The sequence below is a fragment of the Gallus gallus genome, chromosome 1 (genome assembly GCF_016699485.2).
Source record: "Gallus gallus isolate bGalGal1 chromosome 1, bGalGal1.mat.broiler.GRCg7b, whole genome shotgun sequence".
Lineage (NCBI taxonomy): Eukaryota > Metazoa > Chordata > Aves > Galliformes > Phasianidae > Gallus > Gallus gallus.
In genome coordinates this window covers 45,876,076-45,893,695 of record NC_052532.1, presented here as the reverse complement: position 1 = coordinate 45,893,695, position 17,620 = coordinate 45,876,076, and the positions used below count along the sequence as shown (strand labels likewise).

The 17,620-nt window shown below is 35.8% G+C and overlaps 1 protein-coding gene across 16 annotated transcripts in view; it reads left to right on the top strand.

Moving 5' to 3' along the window:
• The window catches only part of CDK17 (cyclin dependent kinase 17), a 90,628-nt gene that overhangs the window by 36,114 nt on the left and 36,894 nt on the right, over nt 1-17,620 (top strand). For 8 of the 16 annotated variants that reach the window (XM_015283867.4, XM_015283876.4, XM_046909092.1 and 5 more), the window contains 3 exons: nt 168-316; nt 4,562-4,600; nt 13,232-13,396. In XM_015283867.4, coding sequence (XP_015139353.1) covers nt 199-316; nt 4,562-4,600; nt 13,232-13,396 — 322 coding nt within the window. In that variant the 5' untranslated portion in view covers nt 168-198. Of the gene's footprint in view, nt 1-167; nt 317-4,561; nt 4,601-13,231; nt 13,397-17,620 lie in introns of those variants that run through there. The other 8 variants (XM_015283880.4, XM_015283888.4, XM_040672160.2 and 5 more) reach the window with 3 other exon arrangements.

The following is a 17,620-nucleotide window of genomic DNA, read 5'->3' as shown; positions in this document are numbered from 1 at the left end:
AGGCATTGAGTCATTGCAAAACAATGTCTTGATGTTCTTCGTCAGCCCAGTGGAGAAACCTTGGTCTAAGGATGTGAATATTTTGTGGATAACTTGCATAGTGACTATAAGTTAATTAGTTTCCTGATTAAATAATTTTGTTCTTGCTTTTTAATCTTTCTTTTCAGGCTTCCTTAAGCCAGACGTAATATTGATAGAATGAAAAAGTTTAAGAGGAGACTTTCCTTAACCTTGCGTGGAAGTCAGACCATTGATGAATCACTGTCTGAGCTAGCAGAACAAATGACAATTGAAGAAAACAGCAGCAAAGATAATGGTAAGCATGTCTTTCACTGAAATGTAAGAATTCTGATCAGATCTTGCATGCGGGAATGATGTTGGGTTTTATTTTAGGTTTCATAATTGCATGCACATCCTTACCAAGCTGTTCTTTTAATTTACCTCACATTTGACTAGTCTGGTTCTTGTAACAGTCTGATACGTTGTCACATACTGGTTTACTTTAATATCAAATTGTTATACGTATTTATCAAGAATTACCTAAATTGCTTTTGTAATGTGTTGAGCAGCAAGGATTGTAGATGGTCTATCAGTAAACAAACCCATTATTGTATGAATTTAGTGGGTCTTGCATCAACTTCATATGGCTTCAAATTGTTTATTTCCCCAAATCATTATTCTGTAATATGTTGATAATAATTGCTTAGGTATTATAAATGTAACTGTTTACCTTATTGGTGATGTAGCATGCTAGTCTAAGAACTATTACTTGGAATAAGTACTACTTTTCTGCAATAGGAAGGCATTTAGAAGTATCAGGGATAACTAGCTTGTCTTTGTATTCTTATGCAAGTCTTTGTCTGATCCCATAAGCATACTGGCTGCTGTGAAGCCTGCCGTAGTGATAGTACTGCTTCTGAACCCGCGTTGCAATAATAATGACTAGAAGAGATTTTATTTGCTTTGTTCTGTTTTCTGGGCTGTGGCATTGAAGTCACGTTGCATTTTCTGTGCTGGTTAGTATTATTTATTGCTCTGCTGACATCTAAGATTTTCTCAAGTATCAAGAGATCTGATTATTTATTTTTTTTCACCTCACACCAGTAAATGATTCTTAATATTCCTATTGAATATTCAGAATTGGCAGGACTGGGAAGTCTGAACAGAAGTAGAGGCAGTGGAATTTGCCCTGGAGACTTATAAGCTCCATTCAAGATCTGTTGCATACCAAGCAGAATTTACCTTTGACAAAACAAAAGAATTCATATTTTTCATTTTTACCTTTGATCTCTGGTTTGTTCATTGCTGTTGTCTTCTTCATGGGCCATGCCTGAGAGTTTTGGAAACTATATCTATTATAACGTTTTGTGTTTATTCAACGGATTTACTACAAAACAATAATTGTAGTATTTTCTCACTAATGTGTATAAAGCACTTTCTGGGACATTGTGAGTAGTAGTCCCTTGTGGTTTCATTTGCATTAGCCTTTACTGAAGCGTATTTTCTTCAGACCTGTATATACTTCTGATAGGTTGATTCCATTATGAAAATAAGTGTTAACAAATATTACTTTCATGCTGGGAAACAAGCATCAAAAATTGTCACCGTCATCAGTGAGTGTATTGAACTGGATTGCTGAAGTGACTCGCTTGAAAACTGGATCCAGAAAGTTAAATCTGTACGACCTTCTGGATGCTAGCTCAAGGGAGAGAGGACACAGTAACTAGTTCATGAAGGTGTGAGCTTTTGCCATCCTAGATCATGTATTGAAGTTTTTAATATTTGAGAATTAGCCAGCAACTTAGATGTCTTCTGCATGTTGATCGCCGAACCTTGACAAACTTAACTTGTCTGTAGGTATTTTAAATGTTTCTAATTGCAAATGAATGGTTTCGCTTTCAGTGCTTGTTTTACTTTGCTTTCCACATTATTTTATTGGTTCAAAGGAGAGCTTATATGTCATTGTTGTGTGGTACGATGCTTAGAACTGCAAGATGCTGTTAATGCCATAGTAGAATACCTTTGGACACGTTTAAGCGTTGTCTGTCCTTTTCAAAGAGGAAGAATAGTAAATACAAATGTACTGTTGCCATATGTAATCTTTCACTCATAACTTTTAATCATTTTAAAAAGTTGTACCACCATTTTCTTCACTTTTCTGATAGTTTTAGAATGCTTACATTCATATCAGTTCAGACTCTGCTATAGCAGAGATGAACAGGATACTATTTGGGGTATTGTTATTTTCCTTTGAAAACTAGAAAGTTGGAAAAATGCTAGCTACACAATTTAGGAGATCTTGGTTTTCAGGCAGATCATAGGAGTCAAGATTTGGACAAGTGCTGTCATATATACGTGTGTGTATATATATGATATATATATATACAAATATAATGAGAGAGATTTGCCTCAATCTCTTTATGTGTGTATATATATATGTATACTATATATATACATATAGATATTGTGTATAGAAGCCTGTACTTGTTGTAAATATCAAAGTGAGACACATGAGAGAATGTAGTGTCTTATAGAACAGCTTATGAATTGGTAGATACGTTAAGATCATGAAAGGTGCATCTTTTGCTGCAGTAGAGCTGATCTCAGAAGGTAGGAGTAACCTTCTACCCCAGTTTAGCTTTTAAATTGAACAAACAGCTCTTTAACCCTACGAAAAGAGAAACACAAATGTGACCAATTTGCAGGCTCTGGATCTCTTCTTAACAGAACTTTAAAAGCTCTGTCTAGTAAATCAAAGGCAAGCCAGTATTTTGACCTACAGAGAATCAAAGTCAAGGATACAGCCAGTCTTCATAAAGTTTCATTGTGTGTCTCTTAACTTCAGCTGTATTTCTTATGCCAAAAGACAAGGTACAGCCTGAATACTGAAGGCTCTACAGAATTTTCTTCCACTGTTGTTGTCCAGTTTTTTTTTTTCTTATTTTTTTTCCTTCCTAGAGAATAACCTGCCTTGTCTCTTGTCATTCCCTTCTGATAGCCATACTCACTGAAACACATATATTGTTGCACAAGCTAGCTTTCTTTCCTTCCTGAAAAAATGTCTGGTTTACTGGGGCTGCTGAGGCTACATCCATAAAAATCCACTTAACTGCTGACCTATGATCCACACTCATCCATGTGCTTTTTCATAATATTGTTCTATAAAATCGTTATTAGGAAGTTCCAGTTCAGCTTTGTGGTTCTGGATGTAGATGACATGCGCATCGTACCAGGGACCTTTCATCGTGGTCCCCTTCTGCAGTAGAATGTCCTATTCAGCCCACCATCAAACCTGTCCTCTCCTAGAACAATTGCCTCTGATTCCAAATAGCTGCAGCATTCTATAGACCTACCTTATTAACTCTTAACTTCTGAGTGGGTTGTTTGAAGACTGGCTTAAAAGAACGTTACTACTATGCAGAACAAATTGTCCCATTTGTAGTTCACAAGTGTAAAATTAGATACATAACTTCTGATTTCTTTGCAATGCATTGATACCACAGAATCAGCTGACCTTTTGTATGCAGCTCCATTTCACACGCAGCCTCCTTCATCGTGTTATGTCAGTACAGTCTCAGCATGCAGCACTTACCCATCAGCAGCAAAGTGGGATTAGCAGGGATCAACCTGTATTGTTCAATGCAATAGCAATGTCGTAGCACAGAGGTATTGCACTGAACATAGAATAATCAACAGTGTTCTTTCTGGAACACCATCAAATTACTTTGTGACCAGAAACCTATATGTGATTAAATCTGCCTTACAAATTACATTCATCATAATTGGCTTTTGGGTGAGAAAGCATCACATAATCAGATGCATAAGCCTTAAAAGTAGACTGACCGATGAAATGCCTGATATGAATCTGAAGCCTTAAGTACTGTGGGCTGAAACAGAATCTTTTTCATGGTCTCTAATGCTTCAACATATAAAACTAACTAGTTGGATTTGCTGTGTATTTTTTAATTCTGTCTTGATTCTAGCACAATAACAATTTGCTGCCTATTTCTTTTAATCCTAGGTACATTAATATATATGTATTCAGATTAATATTAAAAATACTAAATGCTAATTTGTAGCATCTGACAACTAAATTTGCTCCTGAAATTTTTCCATGCCAATGTCATACTAATGAAATTTGGCCAGAAGTAACATCCAAATCATGCATATTTAGAGCTCAATTAAGTGTAAAATTTATGCGAAAGTGTTAAATACATATGAATATGCTCTCTAATGAAAGTGAAAAATGGGGCTGTATTGTCTAATATTATAAAATGTATTATTATAAGCTCCAAGCATGCTTTTAAGATTAATTATAAGATATATTCATAAGTACATCCATAGCTTGTGTTAATATATAAGTAACAATTCAGTTGGAATGCCATTATATAATGCCATCTTATTCTTTATATATATGTATACATACATGGAAAACAAAACAAGGGAGGTTCCTGAATATCATAGAGTAACATTTATCTCCATTTGATCTGCTTTAGCTCAGTGATATGATCATAGGATATGGTTTCACAAACACTTCCATAATTTTTTTGTAATTTTACAGGTGTGAGTAATAATGGAAGGATCAGCTACAGTAAAGTGCGTAAGTGTTTTTTTAGGTTTAAGGCCTTAATGACTAGTATCTGCTCTGATAAAAAGAATCTATGTCTGTAAAAATTGACACATTGCAGTACTGTTGTAGAGCATCCAAATCTTTCTGTAGTTGTTGTCATTTCATATCATCTTCAGTAAAGCTGGAAAGTTCCCATCTGCTGTGTGTGATTCCTTGTACGTAAGGAAAACAGTGTGTTGCAGTGTATTTTCAAGACAATGTGCTTGAATTGAAAATATGAGCACAAAAATACTTACCAGTAATAAATCAGTACTTTTTTTGTTGTTGGTTTTGGAGGAAATAATCAGTATAAACACATCAAGTGGGGGGGAGCACCGAAGTGATAGAGCTCATTCTAGAGCTACAGATTACTGCAAGTAACTGGGAGTTGTCACAGCTAAATACTGAACCACATGCTATTCCTTACACTGTTCTGACAATGGTTTTATTACGTGTAATATACCCTTCTGTGCTGTGGCATACATCAATTTTTGTTATTACTGATCAGTATGGTTTTCACATCCCACATATGCTGCACAGCACAGTGTTCTTTCCTCCCTTCTGTTTTCATTTGCTTCATCCCACAAAACCTGGAGGCTCTGTTCATGTGTGAAAGTGCTTATGAGTAGAAATCAGCATGAACATTCAGTACCTGAAAGCATGCTTCAGAGACCTGTAGACTTGAGGGGTTTTTGTCCACTCGTCTCTTCCTTCACAGCTGGAGAATAGGTTTGGCAGGAGAATGTAGTGTGCGGATGCAGAAGCGGACTCTGTATATATAAACATGTTTCTGCTACTGTAGTCTCACTGATGAATATGTAGAAATCTCTCCTTAAATGGCATTCAGATGGACTTGTGGAGTATGGAAAAATAAAATGAATGTGTGGTGGTTTTTTTGTTTTTTGTTTTTTGTTTTTTTTTCCTGAAAGTAGGACAAGTAGGCAACTAGATCCTCTCTTTCCTGATTTGGTTGGCAGTGCGGCCTCCCAGGTATTTGTATTGGGAGCTACAGGGAGAGTAGTTGTGTGTGGGAAGGCAAGAACGGAGGCAATAGATGCTTTTATCTTGACTGAGTGCTGGCATGTTGATTTAAATTGTACCTGAAACAGCGTGTGAGGGATTTCACGTTGTGTGATGCCTTCTGGAACTTTGTGTTTTGAAGGGAAGATTAGTACTTGTGATAGGTCATGCATATATTGTAGGAAGGTGCAGGGCTACCATGCTTGTGTTCAAATATGTGTTTTGGTAGCCACAAGTATTTTCTTGAGAAGTGTTTTTTAACAAAAAATATTTAAATCTGAAAAGGCAGATTTTCAGCTTTGAGTATCTTTTCATTTGATTGTGATCTCCTTCATCTTGGTAACTAGACTGAAGGCAAAAACTTGTTGTACATAAATTCATAAATTCACCTTTGGAATACTTTTTCTTGTGTATTTTAGGTGTTCTGGTCTTATTTTTGCCTTGTATATTGTCTGCTGTTTTGGTGGTTTAAAAAAGCCCATGGTAGAACTTACCATTTTCATGCCAAAATGTAAAAATAAAGACAAACAGGATCCTTACATGCCATTTTATTATTCATTAAGGTACTTTATCTTCATTTCCAGGAGAAGCTCAAAGGCTAGCCTTCTGTCAGCATTTTTCTTTAAATGCTTTATGTTTTTTCCCACGTCTCTTCCAAGGGCCAAAACTCGCTTTAAACTTGACTGCTGTACACAGCTGGATTAACTTTGAGCAATGGGAAGAATCCTTGTAGAGTTACACTTAGTTTGTAATGTTATAGTCACATTTGAAGCTTTCATTTTATTATTTAAAGAATAAATACAGTTTTGATTGTTTTTGAGTGGTTGTTCTATTTTTAGAGTTCTTTGTTCTCCTAGTTATCACATAATGGAGTTTGTGGAATCAATCCTATAAAATAATGCATAAGTTTACATTAATTCATACACTGCTCCATGAGAGTGCAGATAACAGGCAGTGTACAGCTACTTCAAGTTATCTAAATATTTCTTCTGTGACAGCCATCATCTGCAATCAACTAACTTTACTAAGTGAGTCTGACAACCTTTCAGCAGTACAATTAAGTATTGTATCATGCAGAATACCAGCCAATACGTCAGAAATTCACATGCTTACATTCTAAGACTTATTTTCTTCAGAAAAGCAGTTTATTCAAAATATTTCATATTGCGAGTCTTAGAAATAGGTCACTATTGCCAACAAATACATAACAATTGAGTGTTCATTAATACAGAATACATTCGGATTAGTTAAATGAACATGTACTAGATAATGCTGAGATATAATTAAGCTATACAGCAGTAGCACTTATGACTTTTAAGCAGTTGGTAATATTTTTTAAAGGCTGTGATAGATCAGGCTTCATGAAGGCAGAGCTGTCTAGAGATGGAAAATATCACTTCACTTTTGTAGAGTTCTGATGCGGAAAGAAAAAAAAAACAACAAAGAAAACAACCTTGAAATTTTCTGGAGCAAGGATAAGGTCAAGGTGGGTGGAAAAGAAACTGCGTATTGTCCTACAAAAACCAGTAGCTGATTCTCAGGGCATTTAGTGAGCCCTTGCTGTAGTTGAGCCAATCCCGAGTCAGGCTCTACAGCTAAAAGTGACGAGTGAGGTTCTGCCTTCTCCCCTGTGTTAGGACTAGCACTGTGATGGCCTAGTTCAGAAGCCTAAATCAAAGTTACTCTTCTTTTTACCAGAGGACGATCTAGGACAATCATTTTGGTAGCATCAGTGAATTGTGTCACACTTGCTGTCATGGAAGTTTATCTTTACTTAAAATATGGAGCACACTTCGGTTCATTCCTCATTATATAGCAGATTCGGAAGTCATCAGTCCTTGAGTCTGGGTTTCCAGCATCCAACTTATTTTTATTAGCAGAAACTCCAATAGTTTACTTTCTTTGTATGAAATTTACATACATGTTTATTTACTAGTATGTTTTTTATCTCCAGAATGGAGAGTGGTTACTGAATAATGCATTTTCCTGTAGACTTATTCAGCTCTATCAGTGATGCCTGATTTAAAGGGAAGATGTCATCATGTATGACAGGTGATTTTGATTCTTTAATAAAGCTAGCTGAAGAAAATATTCCAAAACTTAGACAGTGGAATATGAAAGCCAGCCTGGTCTTTCAGTCAGACAATAGAGATACTCATGGGACATGAAAAAAATAAAAAGAGACAGTTGAATATCTGCTATTAGATATTCATAAAATGTATTTTAAAACGCATTTACATTCCTAATGAAAACACTTTCTTTCTTTAATCCACCAACTGAGTGACATGTGACAGTGGCTGAAGTCTTGCATAGAAATGCCAAGCAATTTGCAGTCTCTCTGGAACTCAGATTAAGTAAATCCAGTTAAATAAATCCAGCATGGGAAAGAGAGAAGTGGTACAGCCCTTTGTTAAGACGGATGGATAACAAGAAGAAACATTGACGTTTTATTGAAAAAATACTGAATTTGGGAGTAATTTCAGGGCAGAATTTGTGGTTACTTTAAATTACAGTTAAAGGGAAAAGATGAGGCATCTTTATAGCCTCATAAAATAGTTGGTTTTAATTAATTCCTTGGATGGTGTTTTTTGTTATATAGCCTATTGTTCTACTCTACACTGGCAGTGCTCACGATTATGAGCATAAATTTATATTGCTTTGTAATTGAAAATTTTGAGCAACTTGAGTTATTTTCTGTTCTCAGATGTTTGTTAGCACTTATGTAATTTCAAATGTAGCAAGACAGTGGTACCTTTCTGGGTACTATATGTTCTTAAAATATATGTGTGTGCTCTACAGCAAGTCAGCAGTGTGGTTTAGCGGTTCTTAAAACATCAGTAAGCCAGACTGCTGGTGTGTGGAAGAATATTTACTTTTGATTGTGCTGTTGTAGTTAATTTGTGCTGTGCCAATAGAAACGGAAGTGTGAGTGATAGGATGCAAGCAACATGACAAAATGATCCAAACTGCATAAAACAGCTCAGCAGAAACCAAACTTGAAAATCAAGCAGTACAGTAGTATATAGGCATTGTGTTGCCCAATTTTTAACTGAGAGACTTTCTGAGATGCACACCTAACATAATAGCATGCTTATGGCTTTATAAAAAAAAAAGTGTGTGTGTAAATAAAAATGCACTATTATATATTTATATATAGATATATAAATGCATTCAGTGTATATATATTTTATATATACAAATTTTTCAAAGGAAGGCACACTCACGTTTCAAAAAGTATTACTGAGAATGATTCATTTAACTTTTTTCTTATTTGGATTAAATATTTGCGTGATTAGTGTAATGTACGAGTAGTACATTTCTTAATGAAATGAAATTTGTTAAGAAATTTAAGAGTTGAACTGAATTTGGTCATTACTTCTTGGCAGATTAGCTGAAACTGGAGTGATTCTGTAGCCAGGATACAAAGAGAACATAGTACTTACTGAGAAAATATAATTCAAAAAGAATGACTTAGCAGTCTCTCTTTCAGCTTGCTTTTCACATTAGGAGGTTTATCAGTTTGGAATTAAAGTTTACAGAGTCAAGTGAGGAAAGAAAGCTAGAGACGATTACTTGGGCTATGCAGGAATGGCTGTGGCAGGAGGGGCAAAACCCTCACAGCTGCACCCTTGCAGCAGAGCTCTTGCCATGTGAGGATGGACAGAGTTGTGGATAGCTGTCCTCTTGCTTCTGAAGGTGATGTTTGAGGGAGAGTTTGAGATTAAACCCCAAAATGTACTCAGGAGCATTTCCCCCAAGTACTCTGCCCGTTTCTAGTTCAGAGACTTCCCGAGCTAAGCATTTTTCTGTGTGTTTAGTAACCTTGAGAAGGTCTCAGTCTCCCCTAGCGTCTTGTAAGCTTTTGGTACTCGTCACATCCTGTGTGGTGAGGAGTTTCCAGAGACGTGTGTTGTGAAGAACCACTTCCGTGTGTTTCACATCAGCTTTTGCAGGGGCCTGCTCTTGTGCTGGAGAAGGTGGGTACAGCTGATGAAGTTGCTCTCTGACAAGCCTGCGGGTTGTGGCACGTCTTCTCCAGTTGTAAGTTTCTGAGGAGGAAGAGTCCTGGGCTGCGCAGGCATTCTCACAGCAACTGTTTTCCATCTTAGGTCATCCTTGTTGTGGTTCTGAGAGCCCTGTCTTTATGGTTTTACTCTGATCAAGAGAGAAAGACCAGAACTGTGTGTGATACTCAGAGTGTGACAGATCACTACATTTGCATGGTGAATTTTCTGCTCTTTCTCTACTCCCTTATTATTTTGATTATTCAAAATATTAAACCAGTAGTGCTGTGAAAATATCTACTGTTCTACCAGAAATTCATGTCAGCTAAGCCTTTGGGGAGTTTTTGAGTTACATTTATTGAGTACAGTGATGCTAACTTAGGGAGTCTGAGTTTTATATAGTGAAGCACCTTTTTAAAGACAAACCAAGCCTATAACCACAGAGATAAAATTACGGGCGTATAATAATAAATAATAAAAGGGTATAACTTTTACAGATAGTTTTGTCTCATTCAGAAAGAATCAGTTGCACTAAATTCTCACCATAAAACCTGCAGTGTTCCCCTTCAAATGTAATAATTCAAAATATTAATATGAATAATTAAAATAAAATATAAAATATAAGAATTAAAATAAAATATTAATAGCTGTGCAAAAAATGAATTATCAGAGTAGGTGAAATTTAGTATTAACTTTGGGATCTTTGTGGTTGTTGGACAGAGAGAGCAAACATGTTTTTTGAAAGCATTTCAATTAAGTGCTTGTGTCTTAAAAATGTGCAAAAATAAAAAGTAACAGTCTTGTAAATTAATTTCCAGCAAGACTTCGCTGATCATTTTCAATATTCATTCCAATTCTTACATGTTACTATTGATTTTGCACAGAGGAGGCAGCACACAGTGGTGAATTCACATGGACGTTATTCTGGATGTGATAGCATACCACAGTGCAAATTAAACTACGTCTGTTACCTATAACAAAATACTTATCAGACAGCAGGTATTCGTTATACCTTTGTAAAAAGAAAACTCCGTATGATCCTTCCTTTTTCTTGTGGTTAGGTACTATTAATGCTTCTTTTAGTCATGAGAATACTAATAGTTCATATCGTTGTTTGAGGGTAGTTACAGCTGGCCTACCACATGACTTAAAGTAATTTTGCTAAATTTTATAGAGGGCTCCATGATTTAGAAGAGTACTTAATGATTACTCAGAAAGATAATAGCTGCCTATGGTGAGAAAAGTTATTTCTGTGTAATTTGATCTTAATGTAAGTATTACTTTTTCATTTTATATAAACTTGCTGTTTGTTAGTTTTACCTGTGTTTATCGTCAAGCAGAGTTTTTATATGTTAAGATGTTAGTTTTGTTTTAAACTAAGATACATGCAAAGTTACCAGTGCCATGAAAAAACACATAGTTGAAATAAACATATCTTGTTCATCACACTTTCATGCTTGTAATGAGCATAAAACTTAATCTCTACTTAACACCATGTGGTGTATTTGTAAATTCTGACCTTTTTAATGCGCTCCACGGTTCCTGGAGATTAATTTTGGTACAGGTATACAAAACCATAACATACAGTAGAGATTACAGACTCTGTACATACAGGAATGCAAATGTGGTCCTTATGTGTGGGTACACTGCAACGTGATTAATGGTACCAGAATCCTCAGCGAGTGCAAATGTAGTGATGCTGGTTGTGATTTGACAAGACTGAGATGATGCACTGTCGTGCTTGTAAGAATTTTTGCTTCCAGTCACGTGGCCCTGCCCCTTCCTTGTTCTTCACTACTTTCTGACCCTTTATGAGGTACATCCTGGCATCTTACTTTTCTCAATGTAATGAGAAACTCTATTGTTTTGATGAAAAAATTACATTTTTTGTCTGAAAGACATGTGCTGACATGTCCTTTCAAATCCTGTTTTCAGCCTGAAGCCTTTTGTTAGTTTGGTTTCCTGCAGCAGCTGGGTTAAAGCCGTTTTTGTCTTAATTATTATTCATGTTATATGCAAACATTTCTGGCATAATTTCTTCTTAAAGTCACTGGCGTTTCTGCCTGTACTTCAGTCTCTGCCTTCAAACCAATCTTGGTAACATATCCACAAGGTTTTTGCACATGTGTGGGAGTTGTGGGGGAGGGAGGGGACTCCCTTCAAAGTCCCATTTTAATCGCTTAGGTTGTGAAGTATTTGTTTTTGTGTTCCTTCCTCATTGAAATTCTGCTTGCTATAAAATTCTGTCTCCTAGCTATTTGTTGCTTATTTTGGAAGGAGAAAGAAGGCTTTGGGATCCCTGCCTGTACAGATATAAGTCAGGGTGATGAAATAGCATCCCAGGTTGCTCCCTGTCACAGCAGTGGCCCCAGAAGCACCCGGGAGACTCTGCTCAGCAGCACTTGCCTGCAGTTGCTCTGTGCAGAAATGCTGGCTTTTCTGTTCTCCAGGTAACACCAAACCAGCTATATATGTAATGGTGGCAAGAACCAAATGGTGGAAAGATCAGTTGAATCTGAAGCAACCTTTTGACACATTTAATCTCAAATTCTTTTGGTTCTGAGCATTTCCCTGGTATGTGGTGCTAGTGTTTGTAGGTAGCTTCCTTTCCCCTGCGCACATTTTCTGTAGTAACAGTGTTAAGATCTTGTATGAGTGGCTTAATCAGCGGCTGATGGGTCTAGTTTTGTGACAGGCAATGTGAGTTGCCTGCTGTTCTGCTTCGTGCTGGAGCAGGAAAACCTCCCTGTTTTTAGAGGAGACTGCTTCAAATCCTGAGCCATCCTTTGCATTGATTTCACGTGTTCTGTCAGGATATGGGGAGAACACGAACATTTGATTTGTGTATGAACTTGTATGTCAGATTTTAGAATTTCTCCTGTTTCCTCTTTTCTAGAAAGTGTAATCATCAGTAATTATAATAATAAAAACACGTCTTACAATCCTGGTGTTGGGTCTATGTACAGTGGGCTGTTAGAGACATAATCCAAGAAAGACAAAATAACTGTTTTAATACTTAAATGATATCAGAATAACAAATAACCTTAATTATGGCATAACCCCTGTGGTGTGTGTATGGACAGGTATGTTTCTTTATAAGGACTTCCAGTAGCAAAACACACTACGAGTGACTCTCAAGAATTTTGAGAGCGTGAGGATTTCTAAAGGCTTGCTGTTGAATTTGCTCATCGTGAGAGTTGATTTAACAGCTGCTTTATTTAAATTATAGTGAAGATGAGACATTGTGCAATCAAACAAATCATTAATTCAGAAGAAAAAAACAAATATTAAAGGCTACTTTCTGTTCTTATTTACATTTTCAGACTTGATATTCAGACTGTTTACTGATCCTGCAGTAGAGTGACAGAATTTAATAGGTGAAATTTGGGAAACATGTAATGCCATGTTTTGTATTAATTTATTATAGAGAAATGGCTGTAGTATTGTGGTCTACTGTTAGTATGAACAACAGTCTTACCAGAATGGTGATTTCCTGTCTAGTAACTGTTCTTTTCTTTTCTTTTTTTTTCCTTCTGGCACGTTCCTGACACTCCTACTTGCTTGTGGGAATGAATATTTTGATCCTTGTGAATTCTAGAGCCTATTGTGAAGAATGGCAGGCCTCCAACGTCTCACAGTATGCACTCATTTCTCCACCAATACACAGGATCTTTCAAGAAGCCCCCTTTACGAAGACCACATAGCGTCATAGGGGGCAGCCTCGGCTCTTTCATGGCAATGCCCAGAAATGGGAGCAGACTAGGTAATTCACTACATTGTTTGTTTAAATTTGTTTTTTTAGTGTGCAAAATAATGTCTGTATTGATTCTTAGCAAGGGACACAGTTACTTCAATGCTTTAATAATTCACAAAAAAATAATTCACAAAAAAAACTACTTTTTTTTTCTGGTGTTGCTGGGAAAAAATCCTTTTAAGGTACTGAATATCTCAAAGAATTTTAGGAAGAGAGCAATTAAAAGAACCCATGAATTTTGGACAAGTTAAAAAGTTACAAAAGCTGCAAAGTACTCTTAATACTTTACAGGGAACCTTGTGTCCAGCTCAGTTAAAAGCACTGGTGAACTGAATATAAAATGTAGTATAAAAAACTACAACTGAATATAAAAAAATGGAAGATAATCACTATATCTGGAATTGAAAAATATGATGCATTACTTAAACTTTTCAATTATATAAGAAAAAATACATTTTTCAGTGATAAAATAAGGCTACTCAACAATAACTATCTTTTGTTGGTGTCCTGAGCTATATCTGTGGTTCTGTGGAGCAAACGAGTTAAATATGTTTTTTTGTTCTCTTTCAATTAATTTGTCATATTGCTTCCTCCAGTCACAATTGATGTTTTGCCCTGCTTTTATGTTGTTTTAAATTCCACGTAATTAATTGATACTGATAAAATGAGAGCAACTCAGTTTAATTAGAATTTTATGAATTTTTCATTCTTTTGCCCTTTTCTCAAAGAGTGTGACACTTAAACTTATCTTGTTCAAGATTAAGCTATGGGTTCTCAAGATACTCATCGAACCACTTACATCTTACATCCTCCCTTCCTTGTTATCACTCATGCAAATTGTGACTGCTGTATTAATTCCTGATTTTACTCAGCTACTTCACGGTACTTTTTATTTTTTCTGACCATAATCTAATGGGAAGACAAAGTTGTTTTTTTTTCCATGTGTATGTTTTTGTTTTTTGTTTTTTTTTTTTTAAGCAAAGCAATTACACATAAAGATCTCTCCGGTTAGGAGTATTTCATCTTTTATGGGCGATTTGTTAAATCAAGTGTATGTGAAATGTGTACAGAAAGAGCAGCATAGTATAGTTTCACACTGTGTGTTGCCTTTAAATGATGAGATAGCATTTTTTTTTAAGGGCAGATTTGTCAATAACTTTTTTAGTTGTCAAATTTCCACCACAAACTTCAACTTTAGGGGGAAAAAAAAATCCTGAACAGGTTGCATTTTTTTTAATGACCTTCCAGTTTTCTCAAAGTTGTATTTTTCACCAAAAAACATATCAGTACATCAGTAATGTGCAAGAATGGGATTTATTTTCCTTTTAAGGTGATCAAGTTTTGTGTGTTTAATACTTACAATTTGTAGAAAGTGTTGTAGTGCCACGTATTAAATACCTACAGATTCCTATTGAACTTGTCATTTCATTGGAGGTGTACAGAATAGATTTAGTGGGTGCGCTACGTATTCATCATGTGTTTTCCTCCTTTCTCTCTAGAAGGTTTAGCCACTCAAAGCTTGACATTTTGCTTATTCGTTATCGTCTCATTTAATGAAAATTTAACCTACCTGTACGTGTTGTATAGTAGCATTTTCCCATCTGTCTGCAGAAGCAAAATTAATTACTAATATTCTCTCTGCTGCTTCTTTGCATCTTTTCTCCCTTTGTTCCTGCCATATGGGAATGGTTATTGCTCAGCAGGATGCTGAAGTATTCTCCACTGGGATAATGACATCAGAAACGAAATGGTCAAATATCCCACGCTACATGAGGCTTTTGTGTGTTCGTGTGTTGTTATTCATTCTTTTTCCTTTCATTTTTTTCTATTCTAGTGATGGGAACATGCTATTAGATTCTTGAAATAGCACTAGTGGTAGTAGTAAAAGGATGACTTGGTTTAAAAAAAAAAAAAAAGAGAGAGAGAGAAAAATAACAGCCAAAAATCACAGAATAAAACTAGATCTGCCACAAGTACAACTTCAAACAGCTTGCTTTTGAATGATATTGTCACTATGAGAATTCACTGAGAGATCTGGGAGGGATTTCTTCTTTTTCTGAGCGCTGAACATACTGCAGAGTTCCTGCTGTTGTAGTAACGTGTAAAGTCCCAAAACATCAAGATCTTTCTACATGAAAATATTTTGGTTAACTTGAGGTATTGTAAAGACAGAATTGTCTTTGTTTAATGTTTTGCATTCAGCTATTTTTATGGCTTTTCAATAATACAGATGACTCTCGGGGCAAACGGTGACTTAGCAATGCCACTCATGCAAATCCAGATGAGTTTTTCTCACTTACATATACCTCATAACTATAGAGCTCCTGCAGTCCTGCACCTCCAGAAATACTTAACTGCTGTAGACCCTTAAAGAGCCAGAATTAATAAATGATTTGAGTACCTCATCTGGCTAAATACAGGGCCAACTTCAGGTGTCCATGTTCCATATTTATATTACTGGGAACACTGTGGAGGTACTTGGAATACCCAAAGCTAATTCTGGCCAGCATGGGCTTCAAGCTGGTGATCGTCAACAGCAGCAGCAACTCACCCATGCTTTAGCCAGTTATCTCAATACAACAGTGAGGATCTGTTTCCTTGTCATAAATATCTGAATTGAAAGGAATGATGTTTTCATAGTGCTTTCATAGTTTGTTATTGTTAGCAGCAAAAGTAATTTCTCAATATTGTCTTCCTCAATTTGAATTATTAGGGAAATTAATAATAAAATTTAGCCACTTCATAGCAAAATAGGCTTTAGAAAAGTGCACCTTGGAAGTGCACATTTTTTTTTATCAGTTATAATATATAAAGATCATGGAATCTGACTACAGACTAATTTGTGGATATTGCTTTAGCAATATTGTTTTAGCTAGAGTTGTCATTTGCTACACTAAAGGTTTGCCACATGCAGTTTCTTTTTGTGGTCCTCAACTGAAATGAGGATTGCCTTTACTTTAAGAAATGCTTCCATGGTTTTCCTGTTATATTGTCCTGATCTGCACCTTTACATAACACAGCCATGCTGGGTATTCAGTTAGATATGTAGAATACACTAAAACATCTTTGTAAGAGAGTGGCTGTGTTATTAAATTATGCCAATTGGATACATTATTAAACATTATTATTAAACATTATTAAAACATCTGAAGACCATGCAGGCTGGCTTTGGTGCAGATGAACTTGTCTTAGAAAAGCTTAGTGTAATTAAATAAGTATTTGCATGATTTTCAGCTTTGCTAATAAAATATTATGGTCACGTACACCTGTATAACCTTATCAGAATGCTTCATTCCAGTTCTTACACTATTAAAATAACGAATATAAGGTTCTACCAGAGCTTTTTTAGTAGAATAAAACAAAATGACACATGTATATGTAGATTATAACACTGTCAAGATATTAAAAAAAAAAAAAAAAAAAAAAAAAGGAAAAAAACCTTAAAGTATCCGTCTCTAGAATACAATTAAAACATATGCAGACATTTTTGGACAGGAACAGTTGGATAGTCAGCATATTAGAAATTTAGTCACGTGTTTCATCATATGGTATTTTCTGTAACATCAGTAAATAATCTACTTAGAACATTTTGGTCCATCATGGGTGTGTAGCTTCTCCAGACATAGCAGAATTAGTCATATCACAGTAGTTTTCAACATAGATTGATTGTCATCATCTTATGTAAGTCTGAAATGCTACATTTTGGGCTTAAATGAGACAGACTCGCTTTGTCTTCTCATTACTGATTTGTAAAAAGCAGTCTGTTCTAACATCTCTGATATCTGTCCCAAATGCATGGTTCTGTGATACTGGTTCTTGAAATATTCCTTGGTTGTGTATTACTGCATTTTTTTTGGCAGGTATTCTTTTGAGTAGAATTATCTTCGTCAGCTGGAGTACTCTTCATAGTTGTGAATGCTGCATTTTGACATGTAATGTTTTTTAGAACAATTTCATAGTACGTTCTCTTTCACAAATGGAACATTGTGTATTTTAAAAGTATGACAGTATCAATCACATGATTACTTACGTGTTACTGTCAGGTTTTTTTTTCCTTTTTTTTTTTAGTGATGTAATTGCTTCACAGCTTAGGATACAATAGTTCTTTAGTTTCATGGAAGTTGCCCAGAGAACTGCCCATTGTCTAGCATCTGTCGCTGCACCCATAAAGCAGAGCTCAGCGCTGCCCCTCCGCTCCCTGTGAGGAGCTGCAGCCGCCATGAGGCCTCCCCT